At 40.5% G+C, this 20,127-nt stretch overlaps 1 protein-coding gene across 6 annotated transcripts in view; it reads left to right on the top strand.

Annotated features, from left to right (window-relative positions):
* The window catches only part of Tlk2 (tousled like kinase 2), an 86,194-nt gene extending 66,067 nt beyond the window's left edge, over positions 1-20,127 (top strand). For 5 of the 6 annotated variants that reach the window (XM_052195018.1, XM_052195017.1, XM_052195015.1 and 2 more), the window contains 6 exons: positions 3,623-3,712; positions 5,684-5,853; positions 6,889-7,027; positions 12,258-12,369; positions 17,007-17,114; positions 19,039-20,127. In XM_052195018.1, the coding sequence (XP_052050978.1) occupies positions 3,623-3,712; positions 5,684-5,853; positions 6,889-7,027; positions 12,258-12,369; positions 17,007-17,114; positions 19,039-19,212 (793 nt within the window). In that variant the 3' untranslated portion in view covers positions 19,213-20,127. Of the gene's footprint in view, positions 1-3,622; positions 3,713-5,683; positions 5,854-6,888; positions 7,028-12,257; positions 12,876-17,006; positions 17,115-19,038 lie in introns of those variants that run through there. The other variant, XM_052195019.1, reaches the window with a different exon arrangement.

Genomic DNA, 20,127 nt, shown 5'->3' with positions numbered 1-20,127 from the left:
GAAACTAGTGGCCTCAGCCACTGTCTACTTTAGGGTGGCTTAACATGCACACATTTAACATGCATGTGAAATATCAGAAAACAGGTCTTAGGAGCCATATCTCTCCAAACATGTATGTACCAGAGACAGAACTCAAATTATCACATAATAATTTATTAATGTGATTATCACATAATAATTTGTTATGCAAGCTCTTTTTTGTGATGAACCATTTCACTTTTTTTTTTTTTTTTTTTTAAGACAGAGTATGTCACTGTATTTAGAGTTTGCCATTTTGGGCAAGTGTCTTGGCCAGCAAATCCCTGGATCTCCGTGTCTCTATCCCCCAGCACAGAGGCTCTAGTGTCACTGTGTTAGGCTTTTTACATGGTCCAGGGGTCCTCGCCTGGGTCCTTGAGCCTGCACAACAAACTTGATCATCCATCCCTGCTACATTTCTGTAATTTTCTAAAACATAACAAAATGTCTACAATAGGAAAATTACATATTAAGCAGTCTTAATTAGTAAAAATAATTTTTATCTATTTATGTATTTAAGTTATTCTGGGCTGGAGAGATGGCTCAGCGGCTAAGAGTACTGTCTGCTCTTTTCGAGAGGTCCTAAGTTCAGTTTGTAGCAAACATATGCTTACAACCATCTATATTGAGATCTGATGCCCTCTTCTAGCATGCAGGTGTACCTGCAGATAGAGCACTCGTATATAGAAAATCAAAAAAATAATTTATATCTGAATTCATATGTCCTTATTAGAATAGCCTTTCAATTTTTTAATATAAAAGCAAACATTCCCAAAATCTGTTTACATCATTCTATAAGAAGAAAAATGGATACATTTTAGTGTATAAATTTCTCTTGCTTTCTTACTTATAGTCCTTTAATCTATTGGATGCTAACTGGAATGTTGATTGTGTGGGATACAGATCGGCCATGCCTTGCTGGAGAAGGACAAAGCAGTAGCCTGAGAGCCTGGCAGGGGCTGTGGCTGTGTTGACCTTGCTGTTTTAGGTATTAGTTTAGTTAGTGAGGACTTCAACGTAAATTGTTTTACATTGGGGCTCATTCTGTAGCCCAGCTAACTTTGGACTCATGCCTTTCCTCCTGCCTCGGTGTTGTGAATGCTGCTGTTACTAGATATGCTACATACCTGGCTTAGGTAATGAAAACTTTGAATGGCACTTTCTTTCATTTTTTTTTTTTTAAAGATTTATTTATTTATTTTATGTAAGTACACTGTAGCTGTCTTCAGATACTCCAGAAGAGGGCGTCATCAGATCTTGTTATGGATGACTGTGAGCCACCATGTGGTTGCTGGAATTTGAACTCAGGACCTTTGGAAGAGCAGTTGGTGCTCTTAACTGCTGAGACATCTCTCGGCCCCCACCTCTTTCATTCTTAATGTTCTCTGCCATTTGTTTTCTGTACATTATGATGAAAATAGTCTATACTTTGAAATGTGCAAAAGTTATTCAAAGGGACATGTAATTATAGTCTAGAAGCTTGCTTAACTGGAGTGACTTGAAAAGTGATCTCTTTAGACCATAGAGTTGCAAGTTGTTACTGTTTTTTTGTTTGTAATTTTATTTTTTCAAAGGTAAAATATTGCACTGAATCCTAAGTAGAGCTATTGGTGAAATGGGGTTCGGAGACAAGGCTGTGTGTGCTCAGTGTCCCATAGGAATGCACCTCTAGACTTCCACTCAGTGATGACGGAGCCAGAGTCTAGGGAACTTGGTCCTCCATGCGTCACTTAGTGTGTCTGCTACTCCCCCACCTTAGTATGGGCCCGCCATTTCTGTATAGGAAGACAATGATGATGAAACAAAACATTGGAAGCAGCAGTGAAACTTAAAGTAGCATTTTGGCATTAACTCCAAAGTGTCCATTAGGGAAAACCTTTACTAATTACTTGAAGGCTTCTGTTCCTCTTTTCCCCAGTTTTTAAATTTATTTCTTTTTTTAAGTTACATGCTTTATGTGTACTTTTTAATATATTGGAACATATCAGCTTCAGAAACAATCACTTTTCTTCATTTATTTAATAGAAAATTTCTCTTTTCTGACTTCTGCCTTAAACAAAACATCTTAAATGGTGCTAATTAAAGTGGTTTCTAGTTGCTGTCTATAAATAAGAACCACTTTTAAAGCCTTTTGATAAATATATGATGTAAATGTGTGTGTGTGTGTGTGTGTGTGTGTGTGTGTGTGTATGCCTCATACTGTGTGTGCAAATGTATGAGCCTACATGTAGAGACTAGAGGACAGCTTTATATGTTCCTCAGGAGCTGTCACCGTGGTTTTCTGAGACAGGGTCTCTCATTTGACTTCATCAAATAGGCGAGACTGATGGACCAGTGAGCAGTGAGCCCCAGGGACCCAACTTCCTCTGCTTCCCCAGCACTGGGATCATAACCATTGGCCCCTGCACCCAGCTGTTTTGAGCTCAGGTCCGTGTTACTTGGAAGACAAGTAGTTTGTTGACGAAGCCACCTCCTCAGGTCCCTGCTCACTCTTTTGAAATCCTTTGTGTGGCTGCTACATATCTCACATATATAATACACTTTGCTTATAGTTCTATTATTTTGAACTAGAAAGGTACGTTTTAAAGCTTCTTTAGTTATGTTTAGTTTACTTGTTAGGGGTATGTGTGTGCGACAGCACTCTGTAGGTCAAAGGACAAATTGTGGGAGTCAGTTCTCCACCATGTGGGTCTTAGGAATTGAATTCAGGTCAACAGGTTTGGCAGCAAGACTCTTACCTGCAGAATATCTAGTGGCCTCAGAAAATCATTTTGTTTTGTTTGTTCAGTTTCAAGTGAAGCTATTTGTTGTGATTCGTGCTTACAATTGCAGCACTTAGGAGATAGACACTAATGTCAGTGATCATCCTTCATTACTCTTCCACCTATGGTATGAGATATGGCCTCAGTCAGACCCAGAACTTGCCATTTGGAGCTTCTCTGTGTTCATCTTCCAAGGCCAGTATGCAGATGGACAACCATGCTTACTTAGCATTTACAGAGGTGCTGGGGTGCATGTTCTGATCCCCATGCTTGCACAGCAAGCAATAACTTTACCAGTACACCACCTTCCCAGTCCTTGGAAGCATCACTTTAGAAGAGAAGACTGTACTTTTTAGTATTGGGGATTAGCATAAAAGAGGTATGGTTGTCACAGAAGAGTCAACATCTATTCATTTAAGAAATATTTGCGGGCTAGAGAGATGGCTCAGCAGTTAAACTCATTGACTGCCCTTCCAAAGGTCCTGAGTTCAATTCCCAGCAAGCACATGGTGGGTGGCTCACAACCATCTGGAATGGGATTTGATGCCCTTTTCTGGAGTGTCTAAAGGAGAGTGAGTGTACTCACATACATAAAATAAATAAATCTAAAAGAAAAGGTTTTTTTAAAAAAGAAAGATTTGAGCACCTCTTATTTGCTCAGTGGCTAGATAGAAAAGATTAGTGAGAATAGATTGAGGAAAAAGTGATTAGATGAGATGACCAGATGTATCCTAATGGAACAAACAAATGAACATGTGGGAATGGGAAGTGCTAGAAAAGTTCAGGTGAGCTCTAAGGAGCAGGCCGAGTGCTTTCTGTTTATGCTGGCGTTGTGTTCACAGGCATGCGTGCAGGGAATACCGGATTCACAAAGAACTGGATCATCCCAGGATAGTGAAGCTCTATGATTACTTTTCACTGGACACTGACTCGTAAGTCCTTCTCCCTTTCCCTTACCTTGTTTTCCTGACATACTGAATACCTGTGGAACAGAGCATAAATCTGGGCCCAGGAAATATTGTCTAAGTGAATTAAATTTATTAATTTACAGGCAAATAATTATAACAATTCAAATTTGGATCAGCCATACATCTCTTGATCCAAAGGACCTTGTCTAAAGGACAAGGGCACTCTATGCTAGTAAAAACTGGCTTGACAGGGAGAGAGATAAGGCAATTGTCAATATATGTGGCATAAATATTTCCATTATATCCAATATTAAGATACCAACTTAAAAAATTAGCATTATTCTAATTTATATACCATATTACCCATCCATCACAGTTGAGTGGGTTTTTATGTGTGTCATATATGTATAGACATTATCCAAGATCATTTTAGACGTTTTCACTCTCAAAAGAAACCTGAACCTTTTATCACCTCTCTATTTTACTCTTCCTCTGTTTAAGCAGACACTGCTCTCTGTCACCTTTAGGAGTCCTGTTGTGGACAGTTTCACACGTGGACTCATGTAGTATGTGGTCCTTTGTGGCTGGTTTATTTCAGTTAGCATGGTGCTAATCCAGGTGTACATTTGTACTTAGGTGTCAGTGGTTCCTCCCTTCTTACAGCCAGATTTATCACCTCTGCTTAGTCTTACATAATGTCCCTGAAAGTGTGGCAGTTGGTCCTTAGGGACTGTGCAAGTTGCTGCTGACGTGTCACTAGCAGTCCTAGTGAGTACAGACTGTTGGAGAGAGAGAGCTTCAGCCCACTCTGGAGACTGACAAGACCAGCGGGCCTTGAGTACAGCAAGCAGATGTTCCTGGATTGGAACACAGGTTCCCGGGCAATAGGGTTTTAGAATTGGGAGGATCTTACGGTTCAGCCTTTTTGAATACTAGGAAAATGAAATTATTTGTGTGAGATCTTTGGTCCTCTCGATAATCCTGTGTATAACAATGTACAGGCCAGTAAGCTACAGAGCCTTTGGGTTTATTCAGGGTTTATGGATATTTTAGTGTTGGGAAACTTTTTTAGTTGAAGTTAGGCCTGAGTTGGGAGAACATAAAATACTTTAGGTCTGGCCTGCAGATGTTACCTCAGTCTCCTAAGGATGTCCAGGAGTTTGGTCTATCTACCCAGAAGCTCTCTCAGACTAGCAGCCTGTGTATAGACATATATCCAAGAAAAAGAGTATGACTCATTTCAGCATCTCAGATAGGCTTTCCGAGCATTAGCATGCCTTTTAGGTGTCATGAAAAATCTAGTTTACTGTTCAGTACTGAGATTCTGCAAGTGTGTGTTAGTATTTTTTAATAAATACTTTTTAAAAAAGTATTTATCTCTCAGGAATATTCAAATAGTACAAGGAAACATACATCAATTTGAATACTTGGGGAGATAGATGCATTGCTTGTAGTGCCAACAATGGTGTACAATTTTAAATGGGAGTATGAATGATATGTTGGCATGAATATAAATAAAAGAATCCGTAGCATATGGACACATTTGTGTAGTCTTTTGCCAGACATAGTATACAACTAGTTCTTGAGACCTGGGTAGAACCTAGATTCTTCCTTAGTGTATATTGGACACTTGCAAGAACAATTGTGTGATTGGTCATTGTATAATAATGAACATGTACTATGGGTATACAGAGGAGACCCTGCTATAAGAGGATGGCTAGATCACACATTATAGTTCTGTCAGTGTTTTTTAGAAGAAATAGGCCATAATGAACTTTGGGACAGCTGATGCCAATATGGAGATTCAGAAGCTCATCTCCAAGAGCAAGTACCTCGCCCTCATGAGCTTTCTGGCAGCTGATGCGGAAGAGTGTTTTAGGAACAAAGAAGAAAGGAACAGAAGCTATAGAATACCTGAGTTTTTGCTGAAAGTGGCTTAGATAGTTTTAATCTGCTTTTTACTCCACTGTTAAATGCTGGTTTGTGTGCCTTCAGGTTTTGTACAGTATTAGAATACTGCGAAGGAAATGACCTGGACTTCTACCTAAAACAGCACAAATTAATGTCGGAGAAAGAAGCCCGATCCATTATTATGCAGATTGTGAATGCTTTAAAGTACTTAAATGAAATAAAACCTCCCATCATACACTATGACCTCAAACCAGGTATGGCTGACTTTCAGGAGATATTATTAAGTGTCTTTTAAGTGACTTTTAATTTTATTGAGTCAAAGAATTTGACAGGAGCCAAGAAGACCTAACAGTATTTCACTGTAGATGCCTGGGTAAGTGTGGAAGGAAGGAGGCCTGGGCCGCCTGGTGCTAGGAGAAGGTGGGTGGCTGGGTTAGATTAAAGTCTCTGGAGAAACTATGCCTTTGTATGCTGAACCAGGAAATTAATGATGTCATTTAAAAACGGCTGTTTTGGCAAGTTGCATTTGTTTTTTTCCCATTACAGCATGCAGCAGTTTGTCTTGGGTCTCAGGTGTGATAAGCCTCATTTCCTTAAGACCCAAGCAGTTTTTATCTTTTTAAATTATCATTTAACTTGGTAGGCATCGGGAAGAGGCAAGCAGCTTTTTATCCCCTACTTTTTTATTTTTGTTAGGTGGATTTGTCTGTTTTAATGTGTGTGCTTCACCTTTAATGTGGAGCTGTCGACTTGGCCTTTCTCTTCTGTTGGCAGGACTTTTAAACTTAACCTCTCACTCTTCTATCTCTAAAGTCACTACACTTTCCTGTTATAGGGCCTATAGGTGGCACTGTGGCACCATTTTAATTCCCAAGAATGTTTTCTTTATAGCTCTCCACCCCCACCTTCCTGAAATTGCTGTACTAGGCTTGCTAGCATAGAGAGCACACCAAAAGTTCATGTGAAATTTTCCCACCAATTCTCTCCCTCTTTCCCCTTCCCCTCCCCATCCCCTCCTTCCCTCCCCCCTTTCTTCTTCCGTTTTAAAATCAACTGTACAAGTAATATTTTACTTTGGCAAGTCATTTTTATTTCCAGTGAGCAGCATAGGTTTTGGCACATTAAATAGGCAATTCTAAGAAAATAGAAGTTTCCAGTGGACACTAAAGATTCTCCCAAAGTTAGGATTAGACTGTTTTATTCCAAAGAGTTCACTTGTCCCCTTCTTGTATGTCTTTTCTTTTAATAAAGAAGTCTCAATTTATTCATGAAGGTTTTTATCTTTTTAGGTAATATCCTTTTAGTAAATGGTACAGCATGTGGAGAGATAAAAATTACAGATTTTGGTCTTTCTAAGATCATGGATGATGATAGCTACAATTCAGTGGATGGCATGGAGCTAACGTCACAAGGCGCTGGTACTTATTGGTAGGTATCAGGAAGTCTGCCAAATCAGCTGTGGGGATGGCTCTGCTGTACTGATCATTAGTGATTAACAGTTAATTGTGTCGTCTGCTAAGACGGAAATACAGTCTTTTTTTAGGTCTGGCCCTTGGAGACGTGTGTTTATTACACAGTGCTGACTGTACAAGCCATCAAAGAACATGGTTGCTTAGGTACCTAGAAAAGATGGCCCTGAATTCTTTACAGTTCAAGTAGAAGCCTCACCTTGTGTTAATAGTCTGAGGGATTTGTTTCTAGGATGATGAATTGTCGAGTCAAGAATTAAGGACAGGGCTAAAACAAAACAAAAACCAAATTTATTATATTCCATTATATTCCTATCTGTTAGCATGTCCTAAAGGGTTTGAGGCTCCTTCTTCCTGCTGAGCCCTGTCACCTTTCTCCCAGTCACCTGATCCCACCTCGCTCTACCTCACAGTTCTGTGGAGGACTCTTGCCTGCTATTGGCTTTTTACTATTACTTTTTTACAGTGAGAGCCATAAAGCATACCTGTAGCTGGGACATGTAATTTTGTGATTGTGACTTTGATTTTATCCCCTTCTGAGGTGGTTACAGAAAGACACATTTTGCCTTAAGTGATTTTAACCTAGAAAAGTCTCCTAGCACAGGAGAGTCACTTACTTAGCATGCTGTGCTGTCCCAGCGGGAGGGGAGGAGCTGGCTTAGAGACCTTTCTAGTGCCGAGGGCTTCAGTGGAAGCAGATGTTGGGACGTGCCATTCAGAACATGTGGAATGCACCCTGCTCTCCTAACTGACCCTGCTGATTGTTAGGTGGACAGTAAGCTGTCTTTCTGTTTCTCTGTGTGCTTGGGAAAGTGGTACCTATAGTCAAGAGTCGGTTTCTAAGTTAAAACTTTGAAATTCTAGGTTTAAAATAGAAGTTACATTTATAGTGTTTACTTACTTTGGGAGGGGGCTGGAGAGATGTCTCCGTGGTTAAGAGCACCAACTGCTCTTCCAAAGGTTGTGAGTTCAAATCCCAGCACAACCATCTGTAACAAGATCTGACCTCTCTTCTGGAGTGTCTGAAGGCAGCTACAATGTACTCGCTTTTGGAGATATTATGGCTTAGTGTGCCTGTCTCTAAGTGACACAATAAGGCACAGAGTTGGTACCTCTGGGAAGGAGGTTTGTACCTACACTTGTAAGTTCATTGGGACTTGCACTGAAGTGTTGTGTTATTTTGTTATTTTGTTTTTGGTTTTTTTTTCAAGACAGGATCTCTCTGTGTAGCCCTGGCTGTCCTGGAACTCACTCTGTAGACCAGTCTGGCTTCTGTCTCCCAAGTGCTGGGATTAAAGGCATGCACCACTACTGCCTGGCTAGCTTGTTATTTTTAAAAAGTGTGTGTGGTATGTCTGCTGTCTGTCTGTCTGTCTGTCTCTCTTTCTCTCATATGCTTAAAATAGCTATTATTATTAAAAATAATAAAGTATGCCATATATAGTAGAACCTACTTTAATCCCAGCACTGGGGAGGCAAATGCAGGCAGATCTCTATGAGTATAAAGCCAGGCTGGTTTAAATAGTGAGTTCCAGATTTATCCAGGTACACAGTGAGACCCTTAGACCCTGTCTCATTGCTACCTGCTGCTGTTTTTGCCAATTTATTAGAAAAATAAAAAAATCAGCAATTAAAATGGAAATAAAAATCATATAATGCTTTGCCCCAAAGTATCTTATTAAATAATGTAAATAGTTATGTATATAAGCAGAGATTAAAACTGGGATATGGTTACTTGTTTATGTGAGTGTTCTGTTTTAAGTATATTTGAGTATTTTTTCATAATAAAAAATAAGATAGAGGGTGTCTGAAGTAGCATTGACATGGTGGCACACACACTTAATCCCAGCACTCAGGAGGCAGAGGTAGAAGGGTCTAAATGAATTTGAGGACAGCCAGTGCTATGTAGAAAGATCCTGCCTATAAAGAAACAAGTAAGTGGGTGAATAAATAAATGAACCCTAAGTAAATAAAAGAGGGTTTCTGAGATTGTTAAATTTTATAACATTGTCATAATCACTGGCCTCAATATATTATCTTTTAATGATAATGACCTAGGGAGATAAAAACAGGCTGGGTGTGGGCTAGCTTTGAACATTTTAAATAACTGTGGGTTTTAACTATTCATTCCAGAATTCTACATTGATTAAGATAAATGAGATGGGAGACTAGAGAGGTGACTTAAGGGTCAGAGTGCTTTCAGTGCAAGCTTGAGGACCTGAGTTAGGATTTTAGCATTCACAATAAACAGAGCAAAACATGTGTACATGTCTGCGATTCCTAGCACTGTGGGGACAGAGACAGGAGAATTACTAGGACATGGCTCCAGGGTCACTGAGAGATCCTGTTTCAGAGGAGTAGGTCATAGTGGTAACACAGGCCTCTACTAGCCCTCAAGGCAGAAGCAGTGATCTCCATGCCACTCTGATCTGCATAGCCAGTTCTAGGTCTGACACAGCGACATAGACTGTGATAAAGCAGGACACCTGACAGTCTCTTCTCACATGCACAAGTGTGCACACTCGAATATGCTTGCACATGCACCATACACTTTTGCACATATACGAGGTAAGTGAGTAGGGCAAGGTGGTGCCTTTAATAACAGCCCTCAGAAGACTGAGGCAGGAGGATTGAAGCAAGTGTTTCATAGTGAGTTCAAGAGCAGCACGGCTATAAAGTGAGACCCTCTCTTAAACACAACCAAGATATAATCGAGCTCAGGTTATGGTTTGGGCATCATTTCTGAGCTTCACTTCTTCTGTGTGAGGATGTGTATTATGATACAGTGTTGCCGCCAGCGGCCACATACGAACCGGGTTACCTGGAAGAGAATTCTGAGGTTAACGGGAAGGGGGCGAAAGAGAAATGAGTCAAGAGGACAGTTGCCCACAGAGACCGACTTTACTATCATTAAGCCAATATTTATAATCTTAGGAAAAACCACCCTGCCCCCCAAATGGCCGAGAGTTCATAGATCTTCTCATTGGGTTGTCTGCTTTCAGTCACACAGTTTTCACGCTGAGGTGAAATAGGCAGTATTGTTATCTTGAATAGGCCAGAGATAACACCTGAGGAAGGGTGGAGGCTGTAGGCCAGGAATGCCGCAGCTTGATTAGGCCGGAGATAACACCAGAGGAAGGGTGGGGAAGGGACAATACAGCCAGGAAGGTCACAGCTAAATGCTGTGGGGGGAAGGGACAATACAGTTTCTCCAAAAGCTCTTGGTAAGAAAGTACAATATTTGCTGGTTTTTTTATTTTAAAAGGTTTTTTTAATACTAACTAGTATAGAAAAATTAGTTTATTTCTTCATTTTTAGATAGAGAAACCAAATCTTAGAAGTTGATTTACCAGACAAGTATTGTTTAGTTAAACTGTCTTTTACATTCTAAAAATCCTAACAAATTAACCACTCTGCCTTTTGGATGAGATCACTACCTCTGTTCTTCCCTGCCACCTCTTCAGGAAAAAAAAATTACATTTTTGCAGAAAAAAATACATTTCAGTGGTCATTTTTAGAATCAGTTATATTTGTTATGTACCCAAAGCCATATTTAAGGTGATATGTAGTAAAGTCCCGGCAGCTATGAGATAAAGGATCTAAGAAAGTCGTGAGTGCCACTTGGAAGAACTGTTCTTACCATTTTTTCTTTTGCTTACATTTTTTAAAAGTATTTTTTGCTCCCTTTTTTAGTCATAGTGAGTTGTTTATGTCTCAGTGTTTAGGATAGTTTGTTTTGTTTCGTGTAGCACTGGAAATCTGACCCACAAACTCATTGCCGCTGGCTGCCCTTCAGAGTGTGTCTTGGGTGTAAGTGTATATATCGTAAGGTGATGATCTATCACCGTCATGGTAATCCTCCATCTTAGGAACACAGCAGGGTCCCAAGTTTAACCTTTTAAGTTTTCACTTAAGCTGGACTTTGCTGATCTGGGTCTACAGAAATTGTCTTCAAAATTCTGCCTTCCAGCAGAGCTGTGGCCAGGATTCTAAACATAGTTCTTTGATTTCCTAAATGCTCACAAGTACCTTCATAGCATACAATTTGTTGTAGCCCTCTACCCCCTAGATTCTTTAGAGACTTATGGGGGGGGGGGAGGGAATTAGATAATGGTCTTTGTGTGGGTTTTACTACACTATTCATTAGTCTTCCAGCTGTCTCACCCAGAGTAGAATAATACATCTCCTGAGAACTCAGATTAGTCAGTCTGATAACTCAGACTCTAGTGTCTAGACTCTGGATTTTATATGGGAATAGTTATGGTTAAAAACTTCCAAAAGATGCTGCCTTAAATAGGCAGAATTGACTCTGCTTTCAGAGATCTCTGGGTCTTGAATTTATTTGTATTTTAAAACATTTATTAATTTTAGGGACTGGAAATGTAGCTTGACTGGGCGGTGGTGGCACACACCTTTAATCCCAGCACTCTGGGAGGCAGAGGCAGGCAGATTTCTGAGTTTGAGGCCAGCCTGGTCTTCAGAGTGAGTTCCAGGACAGCCAGGGCTCTGATTCAATCTTTAGCACCCTAAAAAAATTGATTTTAAAGAAGTCTCCTTTGGACAGCATGAAAAGAAACCTCTGTTCTTTTTAACTGTGTTGTTTGAAGCTATCATAAAATGGATTTTGTTGTGTCACCTCATGTTTAAGAAAATATTGTGGGCTGAATGTATAGCTCTGTAGTAGAACAAACACTTCCACGTCTGAGACCCTGGGTGTGGTCCTAGTTGTCACCATCAGTACAGAATACCACCACCACCAAAGCCTGTGAAAGATGCTTGGAGTGGACACACCCCTGGGAAAGGAGACTGGGCGGGGTGATCAGAGTGAAACTAGAGAGAATATTTACCTCTCCACATATTGAGAAAAAAAAAAAACATTTTAATGCCACGTGAAGATAGTACCACCTCTGAGTTCGAGTGAGTGAGTATCTTTCATTTACTTATATATATTTCTAACCTGGTAGTTGAGTCTCAAGTGTTGGGTATAAGAGAGTATCTGTGTGTGTACATTTTATATAAAATGTTTGTTTGTTTGTTTGTTTGTTAAGAGGCATGATATACCACCCCTGCCCCTACCCCTGAAGTGCAGAGTGTTATATTTTTAAAAAGACCCTTTATTTGCCCTTTTGTATTCAACTTAGATTTATATATTTAATTTTCTGAGTGTTTTTATTTCTGTTTTCTCCTAGGTATTTACCACCAGAGTGTTTTGTGGTTGGGAAAGAGCCACCAAAGATCTCAAATAAAGTTGATGTCTGGTCAGTGGGTGTGATCTTCTACCAGTGTCTTTACGGGAGGAAGGTGAGGAAGAAGGCAGTGGAGCAGTCTGGGGCCACAGCCACCACCTCAGTGTGGATTCTTCTTTGCAGTTAATCATTGGAATCCTGAAAGTAGTGGTTTAAAGAAAATACAGACTTCTCAGTAAATGCGTTGTGTATACCTACAAATTCCAGGCTGAAGAGCATCTACTGAATTCTAAGCCATCAGAGACATGCATGTTGTAATCTCAAATACAAGACATGTTTTAATTCTGATGTGAATTCATGTAAAATAGGGTGTTGTGTTTTTTTAAGATCTTGCTTTATAGCTGTGGTTGGCCTGTACTATATAGCACAGACTGACCTCAGACTCAAGGTCATCGCTGTGCCTCAACCTCTTCAATTCTGGTATCATATCACATCTGTCTGGTATCACATCACATCTGTCTCGAAACCGTTTAGTAGCATGAACAATCTGCATTTTACCAATCTCTCCAATAGGATCTGAGACTTAGCCCCTAGATTTTATTTGTAACCACCTCATTAGATAAAAACTGTTGTTAATTAAAAAAAACAAACAAAAAAAAACCATGCTGTGTGCTTGTGTGTGCGTGTGAAGCCTAGAAGTTGACCTCAGGTCTGTCATTAATTCTCCATCTTATTTTTGAGTAAGGTCTTTCACTAACTGAGCTAGACTAGCTAGCCAGCAAGTCCCCATGATCTCCCTATGCTGGCACTAAGGCTCATACTGCCGCATACTGGCTTTTCATGTGGGTGCTGGGGATCAAAGTCAGGTCCTCACTTTTGTACAGTAAGTAAGCACTTTATCCACTGAGCCATCTCAGCTCCCTAGACCCCTCACACTGTTTGTTTTATTAACTTTGTTTTGTTGAGACTGGTTCTCCCTACGTAGCCCTGGCTGGTTTGGAGTTGTCTATGTTTAGATCAGGCTGGCCTCAAACTTACAGAGACTGGCCTACCTCTGCCTCGTGAGCACTGGGATTATTATTAAAGGAGTGAATCACTATACCTGGTAAATACTTATTATTTATGTATGTGTATGTGTCTCTGAGTACATGAGTGTGTGTGCCCATGGAAGCTGGAAGAGGGGATGGGATATTGCCCTAGTTTGATTCTGTTGCTGTGATAAGCACCATAACAAAAACAAAAGCCTATCTGAGGAGGCGGTGCTTGGCGTAGATATCTGGATCATAGTCTGCCATTGAGAAAAGTCAGGCAGAAACCATGGAGGAATGCTGCTTACTGATTTGTCCTTTGTGGCTTGCTTATCAGCCAGGACCACCTGCCAGAGTGACACTACTCACAGTGGGTTTGGCCTTTCCACATGAATCTTGAATCAGGAAAATGCCCCCTTGACTTGCCTATAGGCATTCTGATGGATACACTCTAATAAGGGTTCCCAGGTGACTCTAGCTTGTGTTAAGGTGACAAAACTAACCGGCACAGATACCTTGGTGCTAGAGTTACAAGAGTTTGGGAGATGATTGGCTTGGATGTTGGGAACTGAACTGGGGTTCTCTACAAAAGAGACATATGGTCTTAGCTGTTCACCCATATCTCCAGCTACCCCTCCCCTCCTTTTTTTGTGTTGAGAAGGTGGTCTCAGAAAGTTTCCCTTGGCCAAGTGTGGTAGTTCATGCCTATAATACCAGTATTTGGGGGTCTGAGACTATAGGATCCAAAGAATTCATGGGAAACCTCTAGTCCCAGCACTTGTGAGGCAGAGGCAGGCAGATCTCTGAGTTCAAGGCCAGTCTGGTTTACAAAGGGAGTTCCAGGACTGCTAGGGCTGTACAGAGAAAATCGTCTCAAGAAAAACAAAAATAAATAAAATAAAAAAATAAAACATAGAAAAACCATCTGAGAAAGCCAAGGGTTAGGGATCTAGTTCAGTGGCAGTGTGTATTTAGCATCTACAAAGCCCTGGGTTCCATTCCCAAGCCCACACAAGCATTTCTTGTCTGTTTCTAGTAAAGGTGTTATATCATTAGAATAAACAATAATGGTATTTTTCCTTATGAGCATATTTTTTATACATCCACACATGTATAGAATATATACATATTAGAGTCCTGTTGTGTATTCATTTAGTATGTTTATGTTTTAGTGTTTAGTTAGGCTGAACTTAGGCATAAAGCAGATGGCAGTTTTGTAGGCCCTATGAACTCTTAATATTTTTATTAGATTCCCAGTGCAAAGTCTTTAATGTGGATAACACCTTTCTCTTTAGCGTCTTGTTCATGGATCAGTCTCTACAAGACAAGAAAACTGTAGAACTAGTACAGCTTAATTACTTTGTGCACTATTTAATAATGTTGAGTTGCTACTAATACTGGTGAGAGAGGTTATATAGAATTATTTCAGATTTATTAGGAACACTGAGCTTTTAGCCTGTGTTTTAAAGTTTTATTTATTTTGTTTTGTCTTGTTTTGTTGTTTGTTTGTTTGTTTGTTTTTTAGGAAACTACAGCTTGAGATACAGTTAAAAACCCCTAAGTGTTTCCAGGTCTTTGTTCTTATTTATCAGGTTTTGTTGAGATAGGATCTTTGTTATATAGTCCAAACTGGCCTAGAGGTCACTGTGTAGCCTTGCTGGCTTTGAAATCACAGTGGGTTCGAAGAAGGAATTGGGTAGTGTTCCTTCTGTTTCTATTTTGTGGAATAGTTTGAAGAGTATTGGTGTTAGGTCTTCTTTGAAGGTCTGATAGAATTCTGCACTGAAACCATCTGGTCCTGTGCTTTTTTTGGTTGGAAGACTTTCTATGACCCCTTCTATTTCTTTATGGGACTGTTTAGATGTTCTATTTGGTCCTGATTTAATTTTGGTATTTAGTATCTGTCTAGGAATTTGTCCATTTCCTCCAGATTCTCCAATTGTGTTGAGTATCGGCTTTTGTAGTAGGATCTGATGATTTTTTGGATTTCCTCAGTCTCTGTTGTTATATCCCCCTTTTCATTTCTTTTTTTTTTTTTAAAGATTTATTTGTTCATTATATGTAAATACACTGTAGCTATCTTCAGACATACCAGAAGAGGCATCAGATCTCATTACAGATGGTGAGCCACCATGTGGTTGCTAGGATTTGAACTCAGGACCTTTGGAAGAGCATTTAGTGTTCTTAACCACTGAGCCATCTCTCCAGCTGCCCCTTTTCATTTCTAATTTTCTTAATTTGGATACTTTCTCTGTGCCCTTTGGTCAGTCTGCCTAAGGGTTTATCTATCTTGTTGATTTTCTCAAAGAACCAGCTCCTGGATTCGTTGATTCTTTGTATGGTTCTCTTTGTTTCCACTTGATTGGTTTCAACCCTGAGTTTGATGATTTCCTGTCTTCTACTCCTCCTGGGTGAAATAGCTTCTTTTTGTTCCTGGGCTTTCAGGTGTGTGTTAAGTTGCTAATGTGTGCTCTCTCCGTTTTCTTTTTGGAGGCACTCAGGGCTATGAGTTTTCCTCTTAGCACTGCTTTCATTGTGTGCCTTCATTTTCATTAAATTCTAAAAAGTCTCTGATTTTTTTCTTTATTTCTTCTTTGGCCAAGGTGTCATTGAGTAGAGTATTGTTCAGCCTCCATGTGTATGTGGGCTTTCTGTTTTTGTTGCTATTGAAAACCACTCTTACTCCATAGTGATCTGATAGGAGGCATGGGATTAATTCGATCTTCTTATATTTGTTGAGGTCTGTCTTGTGACAAATTATATGGCCAATTTTGGAGAAGGTACCATGAGGTGCTGAGAAAAAGGTATATTCTTTTGCTTTAGGGTGAAATGTTCTATAAATATCAGTCAAATCCAATTGGTCCAAAGCTTCAATTAGTTTTACTGTGTCCCTGTTTAGTTTCTGTTTTCCTGATCGGTCCATTGAGGAGAGTGGAGTGTTGAAGTCACCCACAATTATTGTGTTAAATGCAATGTGTGCTTTGAGCTTTAAATAAAAAATATATCGAATAAAAAAAAAAAGAAAGAAAGAAAGAAAGAAAGAAAGAAAAAAAGAAGTCACAGTGGGTCTCCTGTGTTAGCCTCCTGAGTGCTGAGATTACAGTTGTGAGTCACCGTTCCCATCCTTCATACTGGGTGTGAGAAAAACATTTTCTCTTGTAACCTTTTTCTTTTTTTAGATTTATTTTATGGTTTTAGGTGTTTTTTTTTTTCTGCATGGGCATATGTCCACTACATGAGAGCTTGGTACCTACTGAGCTCAGAATTGTGCACTGGATCCTCTGAAGCTGGAGTTACAGATGGAGATGAACCACCGTTTGGGTTCTGAGAGTTGAACTCAGGTTCTCTGCAAGAGCAGCCAGCATTCTCCATTTCTGAGCCATCTCTCCAGCCCCAGCCACACCCATGATTTATTTAATTTTCCATCCTTTTTTTTTTTTTTTGTATATGTATTAGGTTGGCTAGTGGCACATAACTGTGTATAGTCACAAAGGTGTGAGTCAGAGTTCAAGAGACAACTAGCTTCTTGCCAGCTCGCTCTTTGCTGTGAGCAAAGCTAGAGGTCGGGAAGACTGTTGCTCCTCCCTGTTGGGCCTGAGTGGCCTTTAAGCCTGGGCCCTCCCTGCTAGGTGTTAAAGGTGAGGGTTAAAGGACACCATTCCCAGTGTGGAGACTTCTCTGGTACTGAATCGTGTAACCAGTTTATTCTGTTTTTATATGACAGCCTTTTGGCCATAACCAGTCCCAGCAAGATATTCTACAAGAGAATACTATTCTTAAAGCTACTGAAGTACAGTTCCCGCCAAAGCCAGTAGTAACACCTGAAGCAAAGGTAAGTTTGATTCATTGACCAGCGGAAATGGCTGCTTCTTGTGTCATTACTTTAAGTGGTAGTAACTGGATTAATATGAAATTGAGCCATTATTAAGCATCAGGATAGGGACAAATTAGTATTCTTAAGAACAGTGGGTAGAAGAATATTGCTTATGATCTGTCCACCTCATTCCCAAGTTCAGTAAAAGAAATACTGACAAGCAGATTTAATTCACAAAGACTCTGGGATATATGACAGGGAAGGCGACTTACACTCCAAGGGAGTTATACCTGGAAGTGTGTGTAATAGGAAGTGTACCCAGTTTGATGCCTGTAAGGGAGGGTGGTCTGTCTGGGGAGCTAAGACTACATAGGAGAAATGACCCAGGAGTGCTAAGATGGAAAGGTAAAGCCCCCTCTGTTTCAGATGGCATGGTTAGGGTAGGTCTCAATGAAGAAATGCTGTTTGATCAGTATCTTGAGTAATGCGTAAGTTAGAGCCGTGTGCAGACTTGAGGGGAGGGGGCTCTGCAGAGGAGGGCAGGTTGTAGTTCTGCAGAGAGGTGCAGAGCCACTGTGAGGTAAATTGTGGGAAGCAGGCAAATGGTGGGGTCATGGCAACCATGGGATCCAGTTGCTGTTTTAAGATTCTACACCGGCAGCTATGTGAAGGGACATTTATTTAGTCATTTTGTAGTCTATGAGAACCTTTTATGTATTTCACTAGGAAAGGCTCGTTTTCATTTCCTTTTTTGTCATTTATTTATTTATACTCCAGATTTTATTCCCCCACCCCCATCCCCATCCCCCCTCCATCTCTACCACATCCCATACCTCCTCCCCACCCCTGAAAAGGCTCATTCTCAAAGCCAGCAGTCCCATGTTCATTTCAGTGAATGTATGTCTTAGCTTCCAAATACATTAGTCAAGCAAGTACCTGTGTCTTCAATTTTGAAAAGCCAGAATTGCCTTTCTAACTTTATATTTTGATAATTAAATATTTGAAAAAAAAATAGAAAGTCAATCACTTGTTGCATGTTTTAGGTTTTCCAGAAAACCTATTTTATTTTATTTATTCATGCTGAAGCCTGAATTCACTCTAGCGTTTGCTTGCTAGCATGCACTCTACCTCTTGTTCCATCCTTAGCCAAGTTTTACTCTTTTAGTTAGTTTTAGGGTCATAAGAAAATAGAGCATGAACATAGTCTGTCTGTCCTGCTTCATAGTCTCCCTGTCAGCACGCCTTCCTCATGGTAGGATGCGCTGTCACCAGGAAGCCTGCCACACACCGCTATCACTTACTAGGAAATACAGATAGATTCACTGTGAATGTAATGTTTTATACTAAAGCTGACCCCTGGTGGAGGACGTGACTGAGCTGGTAGCACAAAGCCCCACCCTCCATCCCTAGCACTGCATTAATCACAAGTGGTTGGGTGCACACTTGTAACCCCTGCTTTCCAGAGGTGGAGGTAGGAAGATAGGAGTTCAGGGTCTTTGGCTACATACTGAGTTTGAGACCAGCCTGGGATGCATGAGAGTCTGTTTGAAGAAAAAGAAAACGTTGATTAATTTAAATAAATTGCATTATAAAATTCGAATATGTTGAACTCTCTGGTCAAAAAAAAAAAAAACCAGGGAGACGGAAAGCGCTTGAAAGTCTTTATGAGAAGAGTTTCATAAATAAGACTACACTGCCTTTTATAGTGGGTGGGAAGGAAATGTCCATGTTGACGGTTGAAGTTAAATCATGTCTGAGATACTCAGCCAACCCCAGGGCTGGTGCTGACCCTTGTCTTCTCTGGTCTGCATGATGGATTTGGGGGAGGCTAGAAACCTGTTCCTTGGAGGGAGTATTTGCTCTGGGTTCTAGCAGTGATTTTGGTGCCTTGGGTTCTTACCTGTGCACCAGGATTATCTTTTCTATGAAACTTCCTTTTCAGGCATTTATCAGGCGATGTTTAGCCTATCGAAAGGAAGACCGTATCGATGTGCAGCAGCTGGCCTGTGACCCCTACTTGTTGCCTCACATCCGAAAGTCAGTCTCCACAAGTAGTCCTGCAGGAGCTGCTATTGCGTCAACCTCTGGGGCATCCAATAACAGCTCTTCCAATTGAGACCAGCTCCCAAGGCCACAAACTGTTCGGCACACAAAGTGGACCATGGCGTTCAGCAGTGGGTTTGGAACATAGTGAATCCGAATGGATCTCATGAAACCTGTACCAGGTGCTTTTATTTTCTTGCTTTTTTCCCCATCCATAGAGCATGACAGCATCGATTCTCATTGAGGAGAAGCCTTGGGCAGCTCTGGCCAGGCCTCGTAGGAAAAGGCCCCGCCCGAGGTTCCAGCGTCAACGGTCACTGCGGGTGGCTGCTCTGAGTGAGGAAAAAATGAAAAAGAAAAAACTGGTTCCATGTACTGTGAACTTGGAAACATGCAGACTCAGGGGGTTCCCTGACGCAGTGCTTCAGATGAAGAATGTGGACTTGAAAATACAGACTGGGCTAGTCCAGTGTCTATATTTAAACTTGCTCTTTTCTTTTAATAAAGTTTAGGTAACATCTCCTAAAAAGCTGGTAGCACAAGGCTCGGCTGGGGATGGCGTTTGACTTCGGAGGAAAAAGTTGCTACTGCCATTAAAGGCACTAGAGTTAGTGTGCTAGCCCTGAGTAATCTCAGTCTCTAAAACACGCAGCTTCCCTCACCCCTTTTTTATTTTTGAAAGAATACATTTGGTCATAAAGTGAAACCCGTATTAGCGAGTCATGGCAATGTTCATTCCGGTCAGATGCAGCTTTCTCCTCCATCTGGTCTCCCCTTGTGAATGCTTCCCTCACCTCAGGAGGGAAAAACAGTGGGGCTTCTGAGATGCGTGGGTTTTGCCATCAGACAAAGAATGAGGTTAGAAGACTGCAGTTTGGAGTCTCTCTAGGTTTTCAGATATTTCTTCACAATTTGAACACTTGACGGTTGTCCCTTTTAATTTATTTGAAGTGCTATTTTTTTAAATAAAGGTTCATCTGTCCATGCA

The sequence above is a fragment of the Apodemus sylvaticus genome, chromosome 10, assembly GCF_947179515.1.
Source record: "Apodemus sylvaticus chromosome 10, mApoSyl1.1, whole genome shotgun sequence".
Taxonomy (NCBI): Eukaryota; Metazoa; Chordata; class Mammalia; order Rodentia; family Muridae; genus Apodemus; species Apodemus sylvaticus.
Note: the sequence above shows the minus strand (reverse complement) of the source record. Positions and strands in the feature narration are given on the sequence as shown.